The sequence below is a fragment of the Engystomops pustulosus genome, chromosome 6 (genome assembly GCF_040894005.1).
Source record: "Engystomops pustulosus chromosome 6, aEngPut4.maternal, whole genome shotgun sequence".
In the NCBI taxonomy this organism is placed as follows: Eukaryota; Metazoa; Chordata; class Amphibia; order Anura; family Leptodactylidae; genus Engystomops; species Engystomops pustulosus.
In genome coordinates this window covers 19,940,948-19,968,414 of record NC_092416.1, presented here as the reverse complement: position 1 = coordinate 19,968,414, position 27,467 = coordinate 19,940,948, and the positions used below count along the sequence as shown (strand labels likewise).

At 45.2% G+C, this 27,467-nt stretch overlaps 2 protein-coding genes across 2 annotated transcripts; both read left to right on the top strand.

The window, feature by feature from the left end:
* Positions 1-692: 692 nt before the first annotated feature.
* On the top strand, positions 693-3,187 carry LOC140134625 (serine protease inhibitor swm-1-like). Its single transcript, XM_072155070.1, has 4 exons — positions 693-782; positions 1,047-1,110; positions 2,232-2,270; positions 2,724-3,187. Exons 2-4 carry the CDS (start codon positions 1,074-1,076, stop codon positions 3,089-3,091), a joined length of 444 nt encoding a protein of 147 aa, XP_072011171.1. The 5' UTR covers positions 693-782; positions 1,047-1,073; the 3' UTR covers positions 3,092-3,187.
* Positions 3,188-15,133: 11,946 nt separating this feature from the next.
* On the top strand, positions 15,134-26,971 carry LOC140134622 (mucin-5B-like). The gene is made up of 5 exons (XM_072155068.1): positions 15,134-15,158; positions 21,698-21,729; positions 21,863-21,926; positions 22,168-22,206; positions 26,344-26,971. The coding sequence occupies exons 1-5, from the start codon at positions 15,149-15,151 to the stop codon at positions 26,691-26,693; spliced, it is 495 nt and encodes a 164-aa protein (XP_072011169.1). The 5' UTR covers positions 15,134-15,148; the 3' UTR covers positions 26,694-26,971.
* The last annotated feature ends 496 nt before the right edge of the window (positions 26,972-27,467 follow it).

Sequence of the window (27,467 nt, the reverse complement as noted above, 5' to 3'; positions counted from 1 at the left end):
TGTCACGTCTCTTAATCTATAACATTCTATGGTTTGACTTTCTAAACATTGTGGATTGGACGGGTGCGTCACAACAACTGATGAGAAATGTATGGCAATAACACGTGGAAATATCACATATGTATGCAGAATATTTGTGACCTGTCCAATACTCCCTGTATGACAGGAGATATATGATAGTACATATAGGACATTAAAGGAAATCTAGTGCTAGGATCAAGCATTGTGAACCCAGCACACTGACATACTGGTGTGCACCCCCTCTGGCAGGATCTGCTCTTCTTTAAGCTTCCTATGCCCTTGTTTCTAAGAAAAAAAAAGGCTTAAAAAATTATGCAGATGAGCCTAAGGGGCTCCAGGCTCCATTAACCCAGCCCAGAGCCCCTAAGGCTCATTTGCATAAATATTTTTTTAAAAAAAGAAGCTAACAGAGGAGCAGGGGCACACACCAGGATGTCAGTGTGCTTTGTCCACACTCCTTGATGTCCTTTAAAAAATGGATCACATCTACTAGAACGAGAGGTGTACAAGTGACCAGGACATGAAGCTGCACTTTATTTGCATAAATTCTCTGTACTAAGCAGAATTTAATATGACGTTGAATGTATTTCTGTAACTTACACAATCACTGACTGCAAATTATCTGGTGACACCCATGTCCTATTACATACAACGTGCAGGTTACAGGTTACACCCAGGACACACCTGAACCCTCAGTATATATATATGAGGCACTAGTAGTATCTGCATCACAAGGAGCCTGCACCCAGAGCATCACCCAGGTACGTACCAGAGCTTCTACTCTTATACAGACTAAGATCCTTCATATCATTGAGTTTATATGACAGAGATACAATGTCAATGCGGTTTTATTTGGGGACTGATGAAGACCACCACATCCACATGTGTGCAATGGACTAAGTATTCCTCCTCCTGTTTTACTTATATTGGAAAATACTTTAAATTTGTCAGTCTGGGGGGGTCGGGAATAGCAAAGTTTTATCTGTAATGAAGTCAATTTTTCATTATAATCAAAATAATTACAGAGAAACGTCTGAAACTCAAAGCTAAAGATGATCCGAACCCTGGCGGTGCTGCTGTCATCCCTGAGTGAGTAGTATATATTATCTATCTGTATATGATTGTCTACTGCTATATATACATTTACAGTGAGATAAGAACTATACACGGTAAGCAGCTCATCACATTGAAGTTGGTTTTCTGAATTCACTTATGTGCCCCTATGATGCCTTGCATTGTCCCTTCTGGATTTCAGACAGCGGCAGCTCTCTCTCCCCTCTCTGAGCAGGAAGTCACAGCATGACGCTTAGCACAAATTGTTAACTAAACCAAATCCAACCAATCAACGTTTTTAAACCAAATCTTTATCTGACATGGAGTCTAAAAGGTCATGTCATTTAGGGGAATATACACAGTAATGCCACATATCTATATACCTCTACTAGAGCAGCAGATTATATGTCAGTGATGGCGAACCTTTTAGAGACCAAGTGCCCAAACTACAAGCTAAATCCACTTATTTACCGTGAACTGCCAACATGGCTTCTTAAGCAGTAATGTATTGCTCCCTGTTCTTCCACATTTTTCCATCATATCAGCCCCTTGAGGCCACCAATAAAGTTCAAAGAAGCAGAGCAAATACAGACTCTTATTGTAGCTTCTCTCCAGGGTCTCTCTGTACAGGCAGAATGGTGGGTCTAGCAGGATGACCTACAAAGATAATGCTGTTCTGTCAGCACCTTTTCACTTTTTCTGCAGTTCCAAAGTGTCACTGTAAGTTGCGTGGGACTGCATGAAGATTTGGTGGATTTGGTCATATTTGGTGAACTGGGGCAATGGTCTGAGTGCCCACTGAAATGGCTCCGAGTGCCACTTCTGGCACACGTGCCATAGGTTCGCCACCACTGTTATATGTTCAGTTTATGGGTTTGGATAAATCTATACTGAATGTGTAGTCCTCTAAGAGCAATGAAAATCCTTAGTAGTTTCATCTCTACCCCCTGCCTGGACATAAGAAGGCAAATACATCCAAATTATGGAGGGAGGGGTACAATATAGACACTTACCTAACCTCAGTAGTTCCTCTCATACATCTCATCTTGTTGGATGCTGATACTATTATATCCTCAGGTTACTTTCTACAACCTCTCATGTTCTATCAATTTTCCCCTTTTTATACCAGGATTTTGCATTTGTCTTTTATCTTGCAGGTCTGTTCCTCCTGATGGTAACAGCACAAGACCCAAAGAGTAAGGATTTATGTCCATAAAGATGTGTTCATTGTATTCAGATTTTACTCCATATTGTAATGTGCAATGTGTCATCACACTTCAATGTTCCCTTATCCATCCTAAATCCCTAGACCCATCCCCCAACCCAAGTGTCCGCTGCTTACACCCTAACATGGGCTTATACCACACACCAATCTCCAGGGGTCCTATTTCTAAATATTATTTACTCAACACCATTAACTAAAGTCCAGGATAAGGAAAATATGGCTCCTTCTTCCAGAGACATCCGTAGACCTGTCCATGGGCTGTGACTGGTATTACCGCTCAGCTTCATAGACTAAGAGGGAATGACCTGAAATACCACATACAACCTGGAGACACTGGTGGCGCTGTCCTGGGCAATGATATCCTGCTAATTTTACACAACACCTTAGGTTTTTATTAATTTTTCTTATTTATTTCTGCTTGTAGTCACCTGTAAAGAAGAAGAAGGTAAAGTATATAGTCAGTGTGACGGTCACTGTCAGCCCACCTGCGATAACTTCACTCCCATGTGCCCTGAGAAATGTGAACCAGGATGTCTGTGTAAGAAAGGCACCGTAGCTGATAAAAATGGAAAATGTGTGAAGAATGAAGCCTGCTGCACCGGGGGGAACACCACATATTCCGCAGAAGGAAATGACTGCGGCAAGTTCTGCAGGAAACCTGGAGATCCTCTAGTAAAGTGCTCAACTGATAAATTTCCCGGCTGTTTCTGCCTCCCCGGATATGTGCCTGAGGCATTTAATTCCAAGAGATGCATCCTAAAGGCGGAATGCCCCGTGTACAACACATCATAATACCCCTACAATACTCCATCACTGTCCACATATACATGGACCTGGTCCAATGTTCCGGAGATGAGTCTAACAGAAATAAAATCATTGTCAAACATTGTTCTGATCCATTTTATTCATCTCCGACTACACCTACATCCACAGATCTGTTATCAATCTCTAAACCAATCGGATCACATCCAATTAAGATGGAAGGGTACGCAATCTATTGATCTATAGGTTATATCTGCAGTAATTTGCTTCCTAAATGTAATGAGTTCTTAAAATACGGTTTAGTGTCTGTAAGAGAATTTCGCACTTTATCCAGGAGTCTCCCTCCAGTGCCCTGGAGTGTCCGTTCATGGCGACTTCTACATTAAAGGGGTTGTCCACTTTCAGCCAATATTTGATATTGTTTGTGTAATGAAAAGTTATGTAATTTTCCAATATAAAATTCTGTATCAGAAGCGACACATGCAGGATATTGGGCGTACGATCTTAGTGAAACGCGGCTATACGAACATGTTCAAGAAAGTTAATTGTCCTTCCCAGCATGCACCACATTGATAAAATCAACTTAAATCCATAATGCCAAGAACTGACACAAAATTGGTCCCATTCCCAGAAAGTGCAAAGGGTCTTACTCTACAGTAAGGTCTATATGTGACCAGACTGGTGATCATCTCCCCTATCACAGTGCACCCCATCTGGAAAGATTAAGAATCATACACATATGTAGATTCTGAACGCCACCTGGACATCCCAGAATATCAATGAATCCCTTTATACATACCTCCCAACCGTCCCGTTTTGGGCGGGACAGTCCCGTTTTTTAACCCTTGTCCCGCCTGCACGCATCGTTAAGTGAAAGTCCCGTTTTTTTTGCGTTTTCACTGATTTTTCCGTCTTGTCCCGCCCCCGAGTCCCGCCCCCCGAGTCCCGCCCCCGTCCTGCTCAGGATACAGAGAAGCCAGGGGGCGGGGTGCAGCGTCCTCCTCCTCTCCAGCTCCCGGCTGTCTGCTGCAGAGCCGGCACCTCCCCCCATCCCCTCCCCTGGGAGGCAGAGCACTCCCTGTCCTCAAGCTGCCACTTGCAGGCACATGGATGGATGGATGGATGGAGCAGTGCAGAGTGTCCTATTCTCTGCACTGCCCCTGCACAGCAGCCCCAGGGGATCAGCCTCCGTGCAGGCAGGAGCTCTCCAGTTCTGCAACATCAATAGCTCCCTGCCCCCACCTCCTCCTGCTCTTCACTGAAGTTCGTCTGATGAAGCAGAGCCGAGTGTGTGCAGCTGCTGCAGTGTGATAACAGGTACTCTACAGTGACTGCAGGCAGCAGCTAAAGGGTTAAACACTTTCCTCCATAGACCCCCTGCCCCCATCCCTAACCCCCCCAGTGCCCTTCTATTCTGCTTTTATTGTACCATATACTTAATCCCTTAACCCCTTAAGGACGCAGGGTTTTTCCTCTCATTTCTCGCTCTCCAACTTCAAAAATTCATAACTTTTTCATGTTTCCGTGTACAGACCTGTGTGAGGGCTTATTTTGTGCGTAACAAATTTTACTTTCCCGTAATGTTATTTATTTTAACATGCCGTGTACTGCGAAGCTGCAAAAAATTCCAAATGTGGAAATTTTTTTAAAAAAAACCGCACGTGTCACGTTCTTGTGGGCTCAGTTTTTTCGACTTTGACTGTGCACTCAAAATAACACCTCAGCTTTATTCTTGGTTCGGTGCGATCGCGGTGATACCGGATTTATAGGTTTTATTGTGTTTTAATACATTTTCAAAAATTAAACGAATGTGTGCAAATAAAATTTTTGCCATCTTCTGACGCTAATAACTTTTTCATACTTTGGCGCACGGAGATGTGTGAGGTGTCATTGTTGGCGAAATGAGCCGACGTTTTCATTGCTACCATTTTGAGGTCTGTGCGACATTTTGATCATTTTTAATTTCATTTTTTATGTGATGTAAAAAGGTGTAAAAGTCGCATTTCGGACATTTGGGCGCCATTTCCCGCCTCGGAGGTCACCGCCGCCCGTAACCGTTTTTATATTTTGATAGATCGGGCATTTTGGGACGCGGCGATACCTAATATGTTTGTGATTTTTACTGTTTATTATGTTTTATATCAGTTCTAGGGAAAGGGGGGTGATTAGAATTTTTAATATTTTATAAATTTTTTTTATTTTTAAAACTTTTTTTTTCTTTTTTATTTCCACTATTTCTTAGACCATCTACGGTACATTAACCCTAGATGGTCAGATTGCTCCTACCATATACAGCAATACTTCTGGCTCATTGTAACGAATCTGCAGAAGCCATGTAGCCTCATGTCAAAAGAAGACCCGAGGCTACCACGGCAAACGATCGCCGCCCCCCGATGACGTTCGGGGGCACAGCGATTCTAAAAAAGACTTTGCCGGCGACAATGACCGACCGCGGTTATTAGCGGTGGGGGTTTTCTGCAACATGCAAAACCCCCCACCTTGTATGAAGAGGACTCAGCCCGTGAGCCCTCTTCATACACTCCTTATACTCTCTGCGTCGTAGAGCTACGGCGCAGAGCGTTAAGGGGTTAAAGGGGTTTTCCCACAAATACAAGTTAGGCCCTATCCATAGGACAGGGCTTAACCTGCTGATGTGTGGGGGTTTCAGTGATGTGACCCCCATGGATCATGAAAACGAGGGGTCTGTTGGGGTCCACATAAGGTCATCGCTCTGTGACAGTAATGGAGCAGAATGGTCATACACGGCCGTCTGCTCCATTACTCTGACGGAACGATTTTTGCGTTTCCATATTTCACTCCCCACTTTCAAAAATCAATAACTTTTTTATTTTTCCATGTACAGAGCTGTGTGCGGCCTGTTTCTGCGTAACAAATTATACTTCCTAGTGACAGTATTAAATATTCCAGGCCCTGTACTGGGAAGCGGGAAGGAAAATATCAAATGTGGTTTTTATGGCTTTCACTGCGCGCTCCATAGGACCCCTCCCCTTTACTGCGCTCCATAGGACCCCTCCCCTTTACTGCGCTCCATAGGACCCCTCCCCTTTACTGCGCTCCATAGGACCCCTCCCCTTTACTGCGCTCCATAGGACCCCTCCCCTTTACTGCGCTCCATAGGACCCCTCCCCTTTACTGCGCTCCATAGGACCCCTCCCCTTTACTGCGACAACGAGCATGTCCCCCCCCCCCTAGACAACAAGCATTTCCCCCCCTAGACAACGAGCATTTCTCCCCCCCTGGACAACGAGCATGTGCCCCCCCCCCTAGACAACGAGCATGCCCCCCCCCCCAGACAACGAGCATTTTCCCCCCCCCCTAGACAACGAGCATGTCTCCCCCCGACTCCTAGACAACGAGCATGTCTCCCCCCGACTCCTAGACAACGAGCATTTCCCCCCCCCCTAGACAACGAGCATTTCCCCCCCCCCTAGACAACGAGCATGTCTACCCCTGACCCCTAGACAACGAGCATGTCCTCCCCTGTGGCTGCGTGCCCTTTTTTGTGTGTTTGTGTTATTTTTGTCTTCCAGGACCGTGCCTGCTGTGGACTGCTTCGGATTCGAAGGATTACGTCGATGACCGACATTTCTAACAAATAAAATGGTCAACGAGGGTGTGTCTGCGTTTTTTGTTCAATAAAATTTTCTGAAAACGGTGTGATTATTTATTTTTTTGCGACACTCTTCATAGTTTGCCATAGTAGTGGTGCCGGCTAGGTGACGGTGCTCATTACTAAGGGCTGGCCTTAGTGTTTGCCTTAATTTTTTTGGCAAATTCACACTAACGCCCATACCATTACCCCGGTACCCACCGCCACCAAGGGTGCCGGGAAGAGCCGGGTACAAACCAGTACCTGACCGTCTATAGATGGTCAGGTGTTGGGGCGGCTGCAGGCTGTTATTGTTGCGCTGGGATAGCCCCCTAACAGTGGCCTATCCCAGCGCAGTAATGGCAGGCTGCTGCTGCTTTTTTGTATCAGGCTGATTTGAACAATAGGGGGCACCCCATGCCGTTTTTCACCCCATTTTTTTGTAAAAATGGGGGAAACAGCCTGGGAGCCCCCTTTAAAGGGGGAAACCCACGCATATTTTTGTCAAAAATTTGAAGAAAAAACGGCATGGGGTGCCCCTATTTTTCAAATCAGCCAGATACAAAAAAGCAGCAGCAGCCTGCCATTACTGCGCTGGGATAGGCCACTGTTAGGGGGCTATTCCAGCGCAACAATAACAGCCTGCAGCCGCCCCACTACCTGACCATCTATAGACGGTCAGGTACTGGTTTGTACCCGGCTCTTCCCGGCACCCTTGGTGGCGGTGGGTACCGGGGTAATGGTATGGGCGTTAGTGTGAATTTGCCAAAAAAATTAAGGCAAACACTAAGGCCAGCCCTTAGTAATGAGCACCGTCACCTAGCCGGCACCACTACTATGGCAAACTATGAAGAGTGTCGCAAAAAAATAAATAATCACACCGTTTTCAGAAAATTTTATTTGACAAAAAACGCAGACACACCCTCGTTGACCATTTTATTTGTTAGAAATGTCGGTCATCGACGTAATCCTTTGAATCCGAAGCAGTCCACAGCAGGCACGGTCCTGGAAGACAAAAATAACACAAACACACAAAAAGGGCACGCAGCCACAGGGGAGGACATGCTCGTTGTCTAGGGGGGGGACATGCTCGTTGTCTAGGGGGGGACATGCTCGTTGTCTAGGGGGGGCATGCTCGTTGTCTAGGGGGGGCATGCTCGTTGTCTGGGGGGGACATGCTCGTTGTCTAGGAGGGCATGCTCGTTGTCTGGGGGGGGCATGTTCGTTGTCTAGGGGAGGACATGCTCGTTGTCTAGGGGGGGCATGCTCGTTGTCTGGGGGGGACATGCTCGTTGTCTAGGAGGGCATGCTCGTTGTCTGGGGGGGGCATGTTCATTGTCTAGGGGAGGACATGCTCGTTGTCTAGGAGGGCATGCTCGTTGTCTGGGGGGGGCATGTTCGTTGTCTAGGGGAGGACATGCTCGTTGTCTAGGAGGGCATGCTCGTTGTCTGGGGGGGGGGACATGCTCGTTGTCTAGGGGGAGTGGAATATGCCCCCCAATTATATACATAAATATACATTGGTGCCAGTGGATGCGTTGAAGGTATGAGCAGTGACGTGGCCAGGGGGTGTGGTTAGGGGGCGTGGCTAGGGTGTGGCTTCTGTGGGTAAAAAATTTGTCCCTCTTTCTCCTCCACAAAAGTTGGGAGGTATGCTTTATATTATCCGAGGTAGTTTACTTTGCCACTTATAAAGCAGTTTTTTCTGGAATAAGATCTAATCGAAGATCTATGTTGGAGCTTTTCCTATTTCTTGGTAATTCAGCAACACAAGGAGTGGACAGCTCTGCGGCCCTGCCAGATCTACTGCAGTGTATGGAGGAGGCTGGGGTCAGGACAGGGGGAGATCTACTGTAGTGTATGGAGGAGGCCGGAGTCTGGGGTCAGGACAGGGGGCTATCTACTGTAGTGTATGGAGGAGGCTGCACCCTGGGGTCAGGACATGGGGAGATCTACTGTAGTGTATGGAGGAGGTTGGAGCCTGGGGTCAGGACATGGGGAGATCTACTGTAGTGTATGGAGGAGGGCGGAGCCTCGGGTCAGGACAGGGGGAGACCTACTGTAGTGTATGGAGGAGGCCGGAGCCTGGGGTCAGGGCAGGGGGAGATCTACTGTAGTGTATGGAGGAGGCTGGAGCCTGGGGTCAGGACAGGGGGAGATCTACTGTAGTGTATGGAGGAGGCTGGAGCCTGTGGTCAGGACAGGGAGAGATCTACTGTAGTGTATGGAGGAGGCCAGAGCCTGGGGTCAGGACAGGGGGAGATCTACTGTAGTGTATGGAGGAGGCTGGAGCCTGTGGTCAGGACAGGGAGAGATCTACTGTAGTGTATGGAGGAGGCCAGAGCCAGGGGTCAGGACAGGGGGAGATCTACTGTAGTGTATGGAGGAGGCCGGAGCCTGGGGTCAGGACAGGGGGTGATCTACTGTAGTGTATGGAGGAGGCCAGAGCCTGGGGTCAGGACAGGGGGAGATCTACTGTAGTGTATGGAGGAGCATGAGGTCAGGACAGGGGGACATCTACTGTAGTGTATGGAGGAGGCCGGAGCCTGGGGTCAGGACAGGGCGAGATCTACTGTAGTGTATGGAGGAGGCCAGAGCCAGGGGTCAGGAGAGGGGGATATCTACTGTAGTGTATGGAGGAGGCCGGAGCCTGGGGTCAGGAGAGGGGGATATCTACTGTAGTGTATGGAGGAGGCCGGAGCCTGGGGTCAGGACAGGGGGAGATCTACTGTAGTGTATGGAGGAGGCCGGAGCCTGGGGTCAGGACAGGGGGAGATCTACTGTAGTGTATGGAGGAGGCCGGAGCCTGGGGTCAGGACAGGGGGAGATCTACTGTAGTGTATGGAGGAGGCCGGAGCCTGGGGTCAGGACAGGGGTAGATCTACTGTAGTGTATGGAGGAGACCAGAGCCTGGGGTCAGGACAGGGGGAGATCTACTGCAGTGTATGGAGGAGGTTGGAGCCTTGGGTCAGGACAGGGGGAGATCTACTGTAGTGTATGGAGGAGGCCGGAGCCTGAGGTCAGGACAAGGGGAGATCTACTGTGGTGTATGGAGGAGGCCGGAGCCTTGGGTCAGGACAGGGGGAGATCTACTGTGGTGTATGGAGGAGGCCGGAGCCTGGGGTCAGGACAGGGGGAGATCTACTGTAGTGTATGGAGGAGGCCGGAGCCTGGGGTCAGGACATGGGGAGATCTACTGTAGTGTATGGAGGAGGCCGGAGCCTGGGGTCAGGACAGAGGGAGATCTACTGTAGTGTATGGAGGAGGCCGGAGCCTGGGGTCAGGACAGGGGGAGATCTACTGTAGTGTATGGAGGAGGCCGGAGCCTGGGGTCAGGACAGGGGGAGATCTACTGTAGTGTATGGAGGAGGCCGGAGCCTGGAGTCAGGACAGGGGGAGATCTACTGTGGTGTATGGAGGAGGCCGGAGCCTGAGGTCAGGACAGGGGGAGATCTACTGTAGTGTATGGAGGAGGCTGGAGCCTGGGCTCAGGACATGGGGAGATCTACTGTAGTGTATGGAGGAGGCCGGAGCCTGGGGTCAGGACAGGGGGAGATCTACTGTGGTGTATGGAGGAGGCCGGTGCCTGAGGTCAGGACAGGGGGAGATCTACTGTAGTGTATGGAGGAGGCCGGAGCCTGGGGTCAGGACAGGGGGAGATCTACTGTAGTGTATGGAGGAGGCTGGAGCCTGGGGTCAGGACATGGGGAGATCTACTGTAGTGTATGGAGGAGGCCGGAGCCTGGGGTCAGGACAGGGGGAGATCTACTGTAGTGTATGGAGGAGGCCGGAGCCAGGGGTCAGGACAGGGGTAGATCTACTGTAGTGTATGGAGGAGACCAGAGCCTGGGGTCAGGACAGGGGGAGATCTATTGTAGTGTATGGAGGAGACCAGAGCCTGGGGTCAGGACAGGGAGAGATCTACTGTAGTGTATGGAGGAGGCCAAAGCCTGGGGTCAGGACATAGGGAGATCTACTGTAGTGTATGGAGGAGGCCGGAGCCTGGGGTCAGGACAGGGAGAGATCTACTGTAGTGTATGGAGGAGACTGGGGTCAGGACAGGGGGAGATCTACTGTAGTGTATGGAGGAGACCGGAGCCTGGGGTCAGGACAGAGGGAGATCTACTGTAGTGTATGGAGGAGGCCGGAGCCTGGGGTCAGGACAGGGGGAGATCTACTGTAGTGTATAGAGGAGGCCGGAGCCTGGGGTCAGGACAGGGGGAGATCTACTGTAGTGTATAGAGGAGGCCGGAGCCTGGGGTCAGGACAGGGGGAGATCTACTGTAGTGTATGGAGGAGACCGGAGCCTGGGGTCAGGACAGGGAGAGATCTACTGTAGTGTATGGAGGAGGCCGGAGCCTGGGGTCAGGACAGGAAGAGATCTACTGTAGTGTATGGAGGAGGCCGGAGCCTGGGGTCAGGACAGGGAGAGATCTACTGTAGTGTATAGAGGAGGCCGGAGCCTGGGGTCAGGACAGGGGGAGATCTACTGTAGTGTATAGAGGAGGCCGGAGCCTGGGGTCAGGACATGGGGAGATCTACTGTAGTGTATGGAGGAGGCCGGAGCCTGGGGTCAGGACAGGGTGAGACCTACTGTAGTGTATGGAGGAGGCCGGAGCCTGGGGTCAGGACAGGGGGAGATCTACTGTAGTGTATGGAGGAGGCCGGAGCCTGGGGTCAGGACATGGGGAGATCTACTGTAGTGTATGGAGGAGCATGAGGTCAGGACAGGGGGAGATCTACTGTAGTGTATGGAGGAGGCCGAAGCCTGGGGTCAGGACAGGGGGAGATCTACTGTGGTGTATGGAGGAGGCCGGTGCCTGAGGTCAGGACATGGAGATATCTACTGTAGTGTATGGAGGAGGCCAGAGCCTGGGGTCAGGTCAGGTGGAGATCTACTGTAGTGTATGGAGGAGCATGAGGTCAGGACAGGGGGAGATCTACTGTAGTGTATGGAGGAGGCCGGAGCCTGGGGTCAGGACAGGGGGAGATCTTCTGTAGTGTATAGAGGAGGCCGGAGCCTGGGGTCAGGACAGGGGGAGATCTACTGTAGTGTATGGAGGAGACCGGAGCCTGGGGTCAGGACAGGGGGAGATCTACTGTAGTGTATGGAGGAGGCCGGAGCCTGGGGTCAGGAGAGGGGAGATCTACTGTAGTGTATGGAGGAGGCCGGAGCCTGGGGTCAGGAGAGAGGAGATCTACTGTAGTGTATGCAGGAGGCCGGAGCTTGGAGTCAGGACAGGGGGAGATGTTCTGTAATGTATGGATAAGACCACAAACTGGAGGAGATTACTTGCACTGGTACACATCCTCAGCAGTGTATTTTTTCAGGAGAAGATTTAAATCTCTGTTTATAAACAATCATAATATTATGGTAGAAAAGACAAATCTTGTGGAGATAGGACTGTAAGACTGTAACATAAGTTTTAATCAAATTATAATAACAATTCTCCCTACAACATATCATGACAAACACCGTAGCACATAACACTGATGAGAGAAGTCCAGATAATTCATTTACACAATAGTTTATCAAAAGATAACAAAGATTAGATGTACAGATGGTAATCTGGGTTCTCTCTCAGAACATCTTGTGGATGACAATGACTAATTCCAGAGCGATGATTCCCCGGGGTTACACTTCAGGCTGTATCGGTATACACACATCAAGGCACTGGGTGTTCTTATCCTTAGGACGACAGGGACGGCAGAGAGGTCTACATGGTGTCCCATTGCACTCTACAAGATTAATAGGTTTTGCTACAGAAAAGGAAAAGAATGATAGGCAAGGAAAAGGATATAAAAAAACTTGTGTAGAATCAACAGTCAAGATGTCCACCATCATGGATCCCAAGTGGGACCATCTATGACACATGCAAGTCTGGGTTTTTCACCATAAATATGATATGGATCAGATGTGCTATAAAGACCCAACACACAACCTACTTATAAACCAGATATTAGCTCATCAGATAAGGATTAAAGGAAATCAGCCAGTGTAAAAAAGTAAAAATAACATTACAGATACTTCCGCTCCTCTAGCTGTCCTTCGCAAGTCTTTACTTACTGGGATCACCTACAAAAGAAACTTATAATTAGCAGCACGGAGCACAGGGACAAGATCTCCGGTGCTCCGGGCTGCTAATTATGCACACACCTGCAGCCACACCTCCTTTTTCATACTGGAAGTATGGAGAGGGAGGTGGCATTGGTGTGCATAATTAGCAGCCCGGTGCGCCGGACATCTTATCCCTTTGCTCCGTGCTGCTAATTATAAGTTTCTTTTCTAGGTGATCCCAGGGTGTGAAGACTAGCGACAGACAGTGCTGGGATTACGATGAAGAAGAGCAGGAGTATCTGTAATGCTATTTTTACACTGGTTTATTTCCTCTAAGGCAGAATCTTACCCACGGAGACTCCAAACTCCTGGAAGCTTAAAACTGTGAGAACTAAAAAACACAAAAAAAACATCAAATTAGTAAAAAGAATATCCATTCCATCCACTAACATACAAGAAATGCTAGAAATTAAATGGATATTTCATCATAACAACCTCTGATCAGTATAGACGTCCTATCATTGGGTGAGTGGGATCACTAGATTGGGGGGTCCTGTGTCCCCCATTATATGGAGTTACAGTGTAGAGTGGGACTTCTTCTAGATAAGTATCATCCTCTTAAATAACCACATCAAATATTGACATTTCGGATTTTGCTAGTTTCGGCAGTGAAGTGGTTACAGAGACAACGCTCTGTGATTACGGATTCTACATTGATACATGCAGTTGTTGCTGTCACATTCAGCTCACAGAGCATTGTCCACACTGCAGACAAATGTGACCACAAGTTGCTATGTAATTTGCTATCAATGAATAAAATTATCCTGTATATCCTGTACCTCACCTGTATATAGATATGTAAAATTATACGCATCTATATCCACTGGGTCTAAATAGTTTCAAGGTATATTTAACGCTAACAACTCACCCAGAGCCACAGCAACAGCAATTCGGAGAGACATCGCGCCACCAACTGTGAAGAAAAAACAACCAATCAGGTAGAAGAAATTTAATCAAGTATTAAAAGATTATTATTATGAGCAAAAGTACTGTGAAATAAATTTCTAATCTGTTGATACCTATGGATGCGGCTACTAAAAAACTACAGAACTACTGTTGATTTAATACAAGGCACATCTGCTCCCTCTGCACTGACCATTGCTCTGCCCATGGTGTACAGCAGATATCAGCATTAGAGAAAATTATTAGATGAAAGAGAATTTACATCTCATTTTAAATTTCATATTCTGGATGATGCCACCAACCTGGACCATGAAATAAACATAATCTAGAAATGGTTTTACTGCACTTTAACACTCTAGTATTGGTTTATTAGGTCAGGTTCTGCCCCAGGTAAGTTGAAATAAAGTTTTATAAAGTGCTGAAATGATTTAGAATGCTGACAAAAACATTTTGAAAATCAGCATAGCATAGGCTATTGGAACCTGTCACCAGCTAAAAATGACATACTTGGTGACAGGTTCCAATGGCCTATGCTATGCTGATTTTCAAAATGTTTTTGTCAGCATTCTAAATCATTTCAGCACATTATAAAACTTTATTTCACATTACATGGGGGCAGAACCTGACCTAATACACCAATACTAGAGTGTTAAAGTGCAGTTAAACCATTTCTAGATTATGTTTATTTCATGGTCCAGGTTGGTGGCATCATCCAGAGTCAAGGAGGTGGAGTGTTTAGCACTGAAGTCAAGCTCTCCGCACCTCAGAACATCTGCTCTTCTGTGACAGACATTCTGCACCTGACTTCGGGAGATTGAGTTATGATGTCCTTGGATTCAGGACCGTCACAGCAAAGGGAATTCTTAAGGCTGAGAGAGCTTGACTTCAGTCCTGAGTTCTCTGCCTTCATGGCTTTATACAACCAATGTACACTGCAAAATCAAGGCAGCGGAGCGTTTAGCACTGAAGTCAAGCTCTCCGCACCTAAGTAAACCCCCTTTTATGTGACAGACATCCTGCACTAGACTTCGGGAGATTCGGTTATGATGTCCTTGGATTCAGGACCGTCAGTCACAGCAAAGGGAATTCTTATGTCTGAGAGAGCTTGACTTCAGTCCTGAGTTCTCTGCCTTCAACCAATTTACAGCTCACTTTTAAAGTAGATTTTGTGTCTCATTAATAGTAATTACTGCACGTCGGGCACATACGTCATAGAACTGCGGAGCGGGAAGGGAACAGGTTATTCTGCCGCACTGATGAGGAAATATTAATCAGATATGTAAAGTAGACATTTGCGTCACTGCTAGTGCTTCCTCATACCCTGCATTACTAATTACCTGCTAGTTATTGAGAAACATATGCAATCCTGTGTATTAGAGAGGTATTTTTGAGGCTGAAGAAAAGTTGTGTCTGGAGCCCCCTACTGCATTCCTACACCTCCACCATAGAGCCACGGATGGTCACCGGTGAGTTGCCAAATGCCTAACCAGTACTATAGCCACAAGTTACCTTCACGTGTGAGACAATGGGGCAGATTTACTTACCCGGTCCAATCGCCATCCAGCGGCGCGTTCTCTGCGCTGGATTCGGGTCCGGACGGGATTTATTAAGGCAGTTCCTCCACCGTCCAGCAGGTGGCGCTGCTGTGCTGAAAAGCATCGGAACACGCTGGAGTTCACCGAGCCGGGCTGAGTGAAGGTAAGTGCAAGCTCCGCGACAGATTTTTTGTTTTAAACGCAGCGGTTTTTCCGAATCCGTCGGGTTTTCGTTTGGCCACGCCCCCCGATTTCCGCCGCGTGCATGCCAGCGTTGATGCGCCACAATCCGATCGCGTGCGCCAAAATCCCGGGGCAATACAGGGGAAATCCGCGCAAATCGGAAATATCCAGGTAACACGTCGGGAAAACGCGAATCGGGCCCTTAGTAAATGACCCCCAATGATATTTATGTCCTATTTAAGCCTTTTTAGATGCTAAATGCCACGGGGATTAGGAGAACCTTCATTGTAGGGTAAACGTTGGGTAGATACCTCTAGGACTCCATGGTGGCTCTTGGATTCTCTATGGTTTTTACAAGGGTAGACCTGCAACCGGTGGGGAAATGTTCTCAACACTTTCATCTCTGATGATGAACGTTGGGGTTGTAGATGGGTTCAGGGCCCCCTTTCATAGGATTAGTGTCCCCACCTCCTCCTCAGCTTCAGCTTGCTCCCTGACCCCCTATTGATATGGTCATTTAGGATAGTATTAACGTCAAATGCCCAATATCATTGAATAACTGGCCCCTCCTTATGGTTTTAGTGCCCCCTTATAAGTTATTATAGCTTCATAGGTTTAGTGCCCCCTTGTAAGTTATTATAGCTTCATAGGTTTAGTGATTTGCACTGACCCTCGACTATTTATTACTGTTTCCCAGCTACCAGCCCGATAAAGGGGGATTTTGGGGATTGGGTTCTTTTTACTCAGTTCCTATGGGTTCCAGTGGTTCTGTCCAGCCCCTTAGTCTGTGCTATTTATCATACGCACCCACTCCAGTCCTTCATACATCACAGGAGTAACATACAACCCTCGCAGATACTTATATACAAAAACACTTTACTAACAACATACATGTGACAAAGTAACTACATAAATACAATACAAAATACATAGAGAACACAACTACACACAAACCTCCTTTCCTGACCCCTCCTGGCCCCCAGTAATGTGTATGTATATACAATATATTCTATTACTACAGGGGCTCCTGTATATACCCTGAAGCAGGAGTCACATCCAGTACCTGACCGTATACATGTACATATAGAGACATCTATATATCTACTCCTCCAATACACGTGCAGGGCACAGATCCAGGTGTGAATGGGATACGGCTACAGGTTGTATATGTAGTTACACTAATATATACACACTCACTGCAGACACTTATGTATATATGGTAAAACACAGAACAATTGGAACATCTATAGGTCCACGTATAAAGTCTACTATATTATAATAAGTACTATGTTATAATTACTCTTATAAAGTCCTATGCATACACAGAAAGCACACACAATATATAACCTGGTTCCGTGGGTTAAGTGCTTGTCCAGGAGGGTCAGGAGACAAAGAGAGAGATTTCTGGTTTTACCAGCCTAATTATCCCTGTGGGTAGTCCCTGCTCCCCCCCACCCCCCATAACTCCACCCTAAGACTCCTAAGACCCTGAGATAGAGAATCTCACACCCGATTTATGATGGATGTTTCCTGCTGAAGGGCTTTGTCATACAGTACACACTCACCACAGAATATCAGTGACTGCGGTCAGTGTATACTGTATCCATTTACCCTATATGTAATATATATAATCATAGAGCAGAGGATTCAGTTAGGAACAATGGGGCACATTCACTTACCCGGTCCAGTCGTGATCCCACGTGCGTTCTCCGACGTGGATTTGGGTTCTGCCAGGATTCACTAAGATCGTGCGCCCGATGTCCACTAGGTGTCGCTACTGCGCCGAGGTCCGCCGGAGTGCACCTGCTTGTCCAGGTGCATGTGAGTGCTTGATCTTATGTCACAAATTCTTTTTTTAATTCCACGTTTTTTCCGAATCCGTCTGGCGCGTCCCCCGATTTATGTTGCGTGAAAGCCGGTGCCGATTCGCCAAAATCCGATCGCGTGCGCCAAAATCCCGGGGCAATTCAGGGCAAAACGGAAATCGTCAGGAAACCCACGAAAGTGCGGCGTTTGGACCCTTAGTAGATGAGCCCCAATGTTCCTCTGTAACACCTTCCCACGTGGGGACTGCTCTGTGTGTCCACTGAGGCAACAAACAAAAGAGTTTCAGAATCCAAAAAATCAACAGCTTCTCCCCCTCCGGCATTTCATCAATTGTGAAACCAAGAATGTGATTGATGCCCTCATGTTGCAAAGTCTACATTGGGCAGACTACTCAGAGGGTCCAGTAACATCTCGCAGAACCAATGCACATTCCCATTTTCATCAGGGTAAGGCACTTTCCTCGGGTGCAATGCATTTTAGATTATGCCATGGAGGAGAAACGAAAGGACTGCGAGTAATTGGGCTGGACAAAGTATTCCCGAATATTAGGGTTGGTCATATGGTTACACTCTGTTTTTCTTACGGATCTTTATGTTATCTTTTGTAGGGGAGACTTTTGTGAGAATACATTAATTTGTGGATTTGCACATTTGTATATATTGAAATTGTGGCTACCGATGCCATGTTGATGCAGGTACTTACCGTACGACTTGTGAGAGAACCATTTGTTCCAACACAATCAGGGGTCAGGGGTGGTGGGAGGGAGAATAAAGCATTGTCTTTCCTCCTTTCTTTGTTTTGTGCAGTACTTGTGTATTTTTAATTGAATTTAAAAGTTGTGTGTTATACGTACTTTTATGAATTAATAAAGATTACCTCATGTCATTCAGGTCCTTTGTAGCACACTCCTTTTTCTTGTGTTTATAAGGATATTTTTTGGTGTGAGGGACAGTTATAGAGTAGTAGTACTGTGCCCATATATACAGGAAAGGAGTAGTAGCACTGTGCAGTGCAGGATAAGAGTAGTAGTACTGTGCCCATATATACAGGAAAGGAGTAGTAGCACTGTGCAGTGCAGGATAAGAGTAGTAGTACTGTGCCCATATATACAGGACAGGAGTAGTAGCACTGTGCAGGATAAGAGTAGTAGTACTGTGCCCATATATACAGGAAAGGAGTAGTAGCACTGTGCAGGATAAGAGTAGTAGTACAGGACTGTTCCCACAAATACAGGACAGGAGTAGTAGCACTGTGCAGGATAAGAGTAGTAGTACTGTGCCCATATATACAGGAAAGGAGTAGTAGCACTGTGCAGGATAAGAGTGGTAGTACAGGACTGTTCCCACAAATACAGGACAGGAGTAGTAGCACTGTGCAGTGCAGGATATGAGTAGTAGTACTGTGCCCATATATACAGGGAAGGAGTAGTAGCACTGTGCAGGATAAGAGTGGTAGTACAGGACTGTTCCCACAAATACAGGACAGGAGTAGTAGCACTGTGCAGTGCAGGATAAGAGTAGTAGTACTGTGCCCATATATACAGGACAGTAGTAGTAGTACTGTGCTATGCCCATATATACAGGATAGGAGTAGTAGTACTGTGCAGTGAAGGATATGAGTAGTAGTACTGTGCCCATATATACAGGGAAGGAGTAGTAGCACTGTGCAGGATAAGAGTAGTAGTACAGGACTGTTCCCACAAATACAGGACAGGAGTAGTAGCACTGTGCAGTGCAGGATAAGAGTAGTAGCATAGCTCCCAACCGTCCCGATTTTGCCGGGAAACTACCGTTTTTCCCCAGAGCAGACATCGGGAGGGAATCCTTTTCAGAGAAGTGTCGGGCTTAGCGGAGAGCGCAGGGACCACGTCATCAGCTTCAGATCAGCATCTGTCCATATATGGTCACTGCATCTCCTAGGGTTCCCCAGAGCAGACATCGGGCAGGGAATCCTTTTCAGAGAAGTGTCGGCTTAGCAGAGAGAGCAGGGACCACGTCATCAGGTCAGATCAGCATCTGTCCATATATGGTCTTCAGGGCTTCCCCAGACACAAGCTCTTTATTTAATTAAATAAAGTTTAATTCGAACCTGGGACCCTCTGCACTGTAGACAGGAGCCTTAACTAACTGAGCTATAAGCCCAGTGATACAGAGCTGAGGATTTCTGGTAACTAAGAAGTGTTATCTGCCACTGTTACATTGTGACACAGACTAATGCACTGATATATAGAGAGGGGTCTTCTCAGAGATTATTATTGTAATTATTGAGACTATTATTATTATTATTAATTTTATTATTTTTATTATTATGGAGACGATTATTAATAATAGTAAAAATGATAATAATCATCTCAATAATAATAATCTCCATAATAATAATAATAACAATAATAGTCGCAATAATTACAATCATCTCTGAGAAGATCCCTCTCTATATACCAAGGCATTAAATCTGTGTCACAATGTAACAGTAGTCATAGTTCTTAGTTACCAAAATTCTCAGCCTACATAATCACAGAGGTCATAGCTCAGTGGGTTGAGGCGCTGTGACATTATTGTACATGGACACTGCAGGTTCTAGGTTCAAATCCCAATGAGGATAATTTTTTTTTTTTTCTTGAGATGATTTTTATTATTATAATATGGCTAAAATTTGGGGCGTGGCAAGGGAGTGATTGGGGGTGTGGCTTAGGGGGATACCTTTCACAAATGTTGGGAGGTATGTAGTAGTACTGTGCCCATATATACAGGACTGGAGTAGTACCACTGTGCAGGATAAGAGTAGTAGTACTGTGCCCATATATACAGGACAAGAGTAGTAGCACTGTGCAGGATAAGAGTAGTAGTACTGTGCCCATATATACAGGACAGGAGTAGTACCACTGTGCAGGATAAGAGTAGTAGTACTGTGCCCATATATACAGGACAGGAGTAGTACCACTGTGCAGGATAAGAGTAGTAGTACTGTGCCCATATATACAGGACAGGAGTAGTAGCACTGTGCAGGATAAGAGTAGTAGTACTGTGCCCATATATACAGGACAGGAGTAGTACCACTGTGAAGGATAAGAGTAGTAGTACTGTGCCCATATATACAGGACAGGAGTAGTAGCACTGTGCAGGATAAGAGTAGTAGTACTGTGCCCGTATATACAGGACAGGAGTAGTACCACTGTGCAGGATAAGAGTAGTAGTACTGTGCCCGTATATAGAGGACAGGAGTAGTAGCACTGTGCAGGATAAGAGTAGTAGTACTGTGCCCATATATACAGGACAGGAGTAGTACCACTGTGCAGGATAAGAGTAGTAGTACTGTGCCCATATATACAGGACAGGAGTAGTAGCACTGTGCAGGATAAGAGTAGTAGTACTGTGCCCATATATACAGGACAGGAGTAGTAGCACTGTGCAGGATAAGAGTAGTAGTACTGTGCCCATATATACAGGACAGGAGTAGTACCACTGTGAAGGATAAGAGTAGTAGTACTGTGCCCATATATACAGGACAGGAGTAGTAGCACTGTGCAGGATAAGAGTAGTAGTACTGTGCCCGTATATACAGGACAGGAGTAGTACCACTGTGCAGGATAAGAGTAGTAGTACTGTGCCCGTATATACAGGACAGGAGTAGTAGCACTGTGCAGGATAAGAGTAGTAGTACTGTGCCCATATATACAGGACAGGAGTAGTACCACTGTGCAGGATAAGAGTAGTAGTACAGTACTGTGCCCATATATACAGGACAGGAGTAGTACCACTGTGCAGGATAAGAGTAGTAGTACTGTGCCCATATATACAGGACAGGAGTAGTACCACTGTGCAGGATAAGAGTAGTAGTACAGTACTGTGCCCATATATACAGGACAGGAGTAGTAGCACTGTGCAGGATAAGAGTAGTAGTACTGTGCCCATATATACAGGACAGGAGTAGTAGCACTGTGCAGGATAAGAGTAGTAGTACTGTGCCCATATATTCAGGACAGGAGTAGTAGCACTGTGCAGGATAAGAGTAGTAGTACTGTGCCCATATATACAGGACAGGAGTAGTACCACTGTGCAGGATAAGAGTAGTAGTACTGTGCCCATATATACAGGACAGGAGTAGTAGCACTGTGCTGTGCAGGATAAGAGTAGTAGTACTGTGCCCATATATACAGGACAGGAGTAGTAGCACTGTGCTGTGCAGGATAAAAGTAGTAGTACAGGACAGGAGTAGTAGCACTGTGCAGTGCAGGATAAGAGTAGTAGTACAGGACAGGAGTAGTAGTATGGTGCTATTGCTGTCAGAGAATACTCAGAAGCCTTTGTGCATTTATAGGTTTTCCAGGATATAACAATGCTGCCATTGTCTGCAGATAACATTGTGACACCAATGGCGTAATACTAAATTAAGTGCAGATCTAAAAGGTACAACCTGTTACAATTACACAACATATAAGATATATACCTGTCACCCAACAGCAGCAGGAAGTCACACCTGGGCAGTCACACAGGTAGGTACCAGCTGCTCCTCCACTTCATTGCTGATCCATATTAGTCATAGAGCACTGTAATATCTGATAGCAAACCCTGCAAGTTTCCAATCACTGAAAGCAAGCAGAGGTCCTAAAAACTGGAACTTTACAGAAAAAAGAAGAGATGATGGGACTGACCGTGACACCCACCTCTGTGCTACTGCTGTCGTCTCTATGTGAGTGAAAAATTTTTATACTCCTGTGATTTCTGTCAAACTTTTTTGGTTTTTAATAGTATTTTGCTGTGAATCGCAGCTGAGCTGCAATTACACAACTCTGCCACTAGGTGAGAGCGGAGCTGTCCTGCTCAGTCCTATGTGTGGTACTAGAGACAGACAGAATCTGCAGATCAGTAGGGGAGAAGGGTCCCAGGTTCAAGGACTAAACCGGATGTTTTTGCTGGTTATTGTGTTGCAGGTGTCGTCTTTCTATTGAAGGGAGTGGAGCTACAGACGAGTGAGTATGAGCTCTGCCTTACTATCCAACATCCCAAACTTGTACTAATAACCTGGAATGTTCTGTATTTATCCTCTTAATATTTCCTGATCGGGTGCCATAAGTACTTTTACATAAGTTGCGTTGTCCCAACAATATAATTGGTTGGAAATAATTAGGTAATAATCATTAAGGGTGTGTTTACTTGTGCAACCACATTTGCATCGCTCCATAGCAGCTGATTTTTTTTTAAAAAGTGCGAGTAATCCGTTGAGAATTTTTTGTTAATCAAAAGTATATATGATATAAGATATAAGAAAAGCAAAATATCTTATTGAAGAAAAATGTCATATGTCCTTTTTTTGCCCTTTCCTTTCTTCCTTATGTAAACAGTTTGTATAAATCAGCTCTATCTCAATGACAGCTAATAAGAACCTGGTCCTAATGACTTAACTCTTTACAGACAGTCTCTGGATAGTGTAATCATTTCTAACTGAACTGAAATGTTAGATATGTTCTAGTAGTTAATCGTTAGTCTTCTTATCTGATAGAGGTGGACAGAGCTCTTTTTGCTTTCAGATACACTGCTCACTACAGGAGAAGGAGCAGAAACAAGACTCATAGAAGCTTCTTTACCTAATTAAGTTTAATATTATCACCAGCTCTATTAATTTGTACAATAAAAGTAAATTGTTCATATGTCCTTTTTTGCCCCTTCCTTTCTTCCTTATGTAAACAGTTTGTATAAATCAGCTCAGTCTCAATAACAGCTGATAAGAACCTGATCGGGTTACTAGTGACTTATCTCTTTAGAGACAGTCTCTGGACAACCTTATCACTCTTAAGAACTAAAATGTTAGATATGTTCTAGTAGTTAATCCTTAGTCTTCTTATCCGATTAAGGTGAATATAGCTCTGAATGCTTTCAGATACACTGCTCACCATGGGAGAAAGAGCAGAAACAAGACTCATAGAATCTGCTTTACCTAATGAAGTTTAATATTATCACCAGCTCTATTCATTTGTGAAATAAAAGAAAATTGTTTATATGTCCTTTTTTGCCACTTCCTTTCTTCAACATGTAAACAGTTGATATAAATCAGCTCAGTCTCAATGGCAGCTGATAAGAACCTGATTGGGTTCCTAATGACTTAACTCTTTACAGACATTCTCTGGATAGTGTCATTACTCCTCAGAACAGAAACATCCAGTAGCTATGTTCTAGGAGTTAATTGTTAGTCTTCTTATCTGATTGAGGTGGATAGAGCTCTGAATGCTTTAAGATACACTGCTCACTACAGGAAAAAGATCAGAAACAAGACTCAGAGAAGCTTCTTTACCTAATTAAGTTTAATATTATCATCAGCTCTACTCATTTGTGAAATAAAAGAAAAAATGTCATATGTCCTTTTTTTGCCCCTTCCTTTCTTCCTTATATAAACAGTTTGGATAAATCAGCTCAGTCTCAATGACAGCTGATAAGAACCTGATTGGGTTCCTAATGACTTAACTCTTTACAGACATTCTCTGGATAGTGTAATTACTCTTAGTCCTTAATTCTTAGTCTTCTTATCTAATTGAGGTGGACAGAGCTCTCACTGCTTTCAGATATACTGCTCACTACAGGAGAAAGAGCAGAAACAAGACTCATAGAAGCTGCTTTACCTAATTAAGTTTAATATTATAGTCAGTTCTATTCATTTGAGAAATAAAAAAAGGTTTAGTTACTGGGGCAGATTTACTTACCCGGTCCATTCGCGATCCAGCGGCGCCTTCTCTGCGGTGGATTCGGGTCCGGCCGGGATTCACTAAGGTAGTCCCTCCGCCGTCCACCAGATGGTGCTGCTGCGCTGAAAAGCATCGTAACGCACTTGAATACACCGAGGCCGGCTGAGTGAAGGTAAGTGCAAGCTCCGCGACACATTTTCTGTTTTTAAATGCGGCGGTTTTTCCGAATACGACGGATACTACATGCGCCACAATCCGATCGCGTGCGTCAAAATCCCAAGGCAATTCAGGGAAAATCGGCACAAATCGGAAATATTCGGGTAACACGTCGGGAAACCGCGAATCGGGCCCTTAGTAAATGACCCCCACTGTCTTATATTGTCTTGGTGAAAAATCTGCCATTCTTTTGTGTATACAGCTGTCATGCTCTAGTTTTTAGTCTGCATGGTTATAGGCTATAGTCCTGTGTTCCTTTAGTGTGCCTCCCTGTTCTAATAATATTGGTGCTGACTACAGGGTAACTTTGTAGTCTGTTACTCCGGACACACATAGACCCCAATAAAGCTGTGTATACAATCCACTAAGAGATTTTTTGCTAAGAACCTGCACTTTTTTTCAATGTATCAATTCATCACCCAAAAGAATGAAACAAAACATAATAATGTATGTGATTTTTATAGTATTTGTAACATGTATAGTTTTCATCTGTTCCTGCTGTCTTAAGGTGGGGACTGCTATTGGAGGGGATCTACCTGTCAGCCATAGTGATGTAACTGCCTACGGTCATGTGATTATGATATCAAATATTGTAAGACATAAAGTCTGCCATCTATAGGCTCCTACATTACACTACATCATCATGGATGGAATTGTACTCCTGAGTCATAGTACAAGAAGTACAACTGCTCCCTCTAGTGCATGAAAAACAGAATGCACACAGAGTGCTCACACTGCAGAATTACGTGTCATTTTTTTGCTTTGCATGAATTAAAAATACATTTTCACGCCCCATATTACACTGCGATCCACGTAGAACGCCAAGTAGAAAAATAAACTAGTCCAAGCTCTTATGTCAGGAATCCATTCATCACTGTAGGGTCTAAGCTTAGCCATAAGAGGGCACACACTACATATACTATAATATTACTTATGTATCCAGTGGAGCTCGCATGGGGCTGTGTATTTTTTTTAGCTTCTCTTTCTTTATCCCTCTTAAAGGGATGACCTGTCAGGTGCAAAATGCCTGCGGTACCAATAGCCGTGACAGATAGATGTCCGATATGTGTGCAGGAACCTTTGTACACAGATGCTCCATAGCTATAGCCCCATGTGCACTGGGGTGGGGCAAGAGTTCAATGTATATCTAATACATACAGACCCCCCACTATATTCATAAGTATATTCATATTCCATGCAAATTAATTACAACTAATACAACCTCCTGTCTGATTACACTATCATTATGTATGTTAAATTATGTTATATCACAGGGAGTAATCAGAGCCGCGCACCTGTGTGACCATGGTTCTGTCCACTGGATGTAGCTTTCCATGGGTGGCTCAGTGGTTAGCACTACAGCCTTGCAGCGCTGAGGTCCCAGGTTCCAGTCCCATCCAGGTCATCATCTGCAAAGAGCTTGTATGTTCTTTCCGTGTTTGCGTGGCTTTCCTCTGGGTCCTCAGGTTTCCTCCCACACTCCAAAACATACTGGTAGGTTGATTAGATTGTGATCCCCATTGGGGACAGGGACCAATATGGCAAGCTCTGTGCAGTGCTGTGTAATCTGTGTGGGCTACATAAAGAATTATTATTATTAATTCCATAGAATGACAGCAAGCAGAGATCTAGAAATCTGCGAGGAATGGATACAGAAATTATATTGTAAATTTGTATAACTTTTTATAAAACAATAACATTAATTTTCTGTAATGGGAATACCCATGCATGAATATTAAGTGTCCTCCCAAATTAACTATATCATAAAAATCCCCCCAAATTGTATTGTGTGTATTGTGTGTATTGTGTGTATTGTATGTATTGTGTGAATTGTATGTAGAGTTTAACGAAGGTCGGGCCAATGATTGGCTCAAAATATTTTACCAAAAGACTGTACAGACCCATATCCCAACACTAAAATACGATCATTAAAATAGTATATATTAATGTCACCCAATACTTTTGCACTGATTTATACTATTCTAATGAAACTCTAATAAAAGTCAAATTTTAGTGTCCGGATATGGGTAAAAAAGTGACTGTACAGTCTATTGGTAAAATAAATTGTATGCAGAGTGAACCCCCTGAATGAGTTAAATATAATATAATGCCCTCCGAAATGAATCATATTATTGACATTTCCCAAATTATCGATCATATGGGAAGTTTATTTCATTATGCCCCTCCCTCTCTTATCATTTTATACTTTTTCAGACACTGACACGAAATGTGGATCCAACCAAGAATATGAAACATGCGGGAGCGCCTGCCCACCGACCTGCACAGACCCTGAAGAAGGCGTGTGCACTGACCAGTGTGTGCCCGGCTGCTTCTGCATTAAAGGCTATGTGAAGCTGGGAGAAGGGTGCATAGAGAAGGCAAAATGTCTGACCTGCGGGAAGAACGGCACATACGACACGTGTCTCTCTCCGTGCCGCAGCACCTGCAGCAGTAGGGCCAAAAGATGCGCCACCCTGTGCGAGGAGGGCTGCAGATGTAACCCGGGGTACGTGACCCTGGACAAGACAAGATGCGTCCTTCCCGTGGATTGTCCCAAGTATTAAAATATTGGAGACGACCGCAACCGAGACCATCCGGGCGGCCATATTTCTATGTTTTGTCTCAGATTTTACATTTATTTAGGCTTTTCTGAAATGATGAAATTCTCCTCTATCTTCTATATGATGGAAGCCGATTCTACAAGGGGCTGCACCGCAGCAATGGTGGCGTCATGATGTCACTACCTTGTACGGATTTCCTTTTCCTTTCAATCATAGATGCGCAATCACTTTTGTATGTGTTTTTCTCTATGTGCTCCATAGAATAAAGTAATCCTAAGGTCTCGGGGGCTTTACTCCAAATTATTAAGGATATTGAAGTAGACAATGACACTATCCTTTGTACCTGCGACGTTACCTCCTTATACACCTGCATACCACACTTGAAAGGTGTAGCTGCTATTAGAGAATTTTTGGAGAAGGATACACGGGTTTTAGAAGAACAGAAGAATTTTATAATTAATTTAATAAATTTTGGTCTCGAAAGGAACTACTTCTGGTTTGAGGGAAAGTTCTTCCTACAAAAGTCAGGAACGGCCATGGGGGCTAAATTTGCCCCCTGTTATGCGAATTTATATATGGCCACCTGGGAAGACAAACATATTTTTTACAATAATCCATTCAAAGACCATCTAAAACTATATAAGAGGTATATAGATGACGTCATAATTTTATGGCAGGGCCCCCAGGAATTACTAAATGACTTCATCAGGTATATTAATTGTAATGATTTTAACTTAACTTTTACTTCCAATTACAGTACTTCAAATATACATTTCT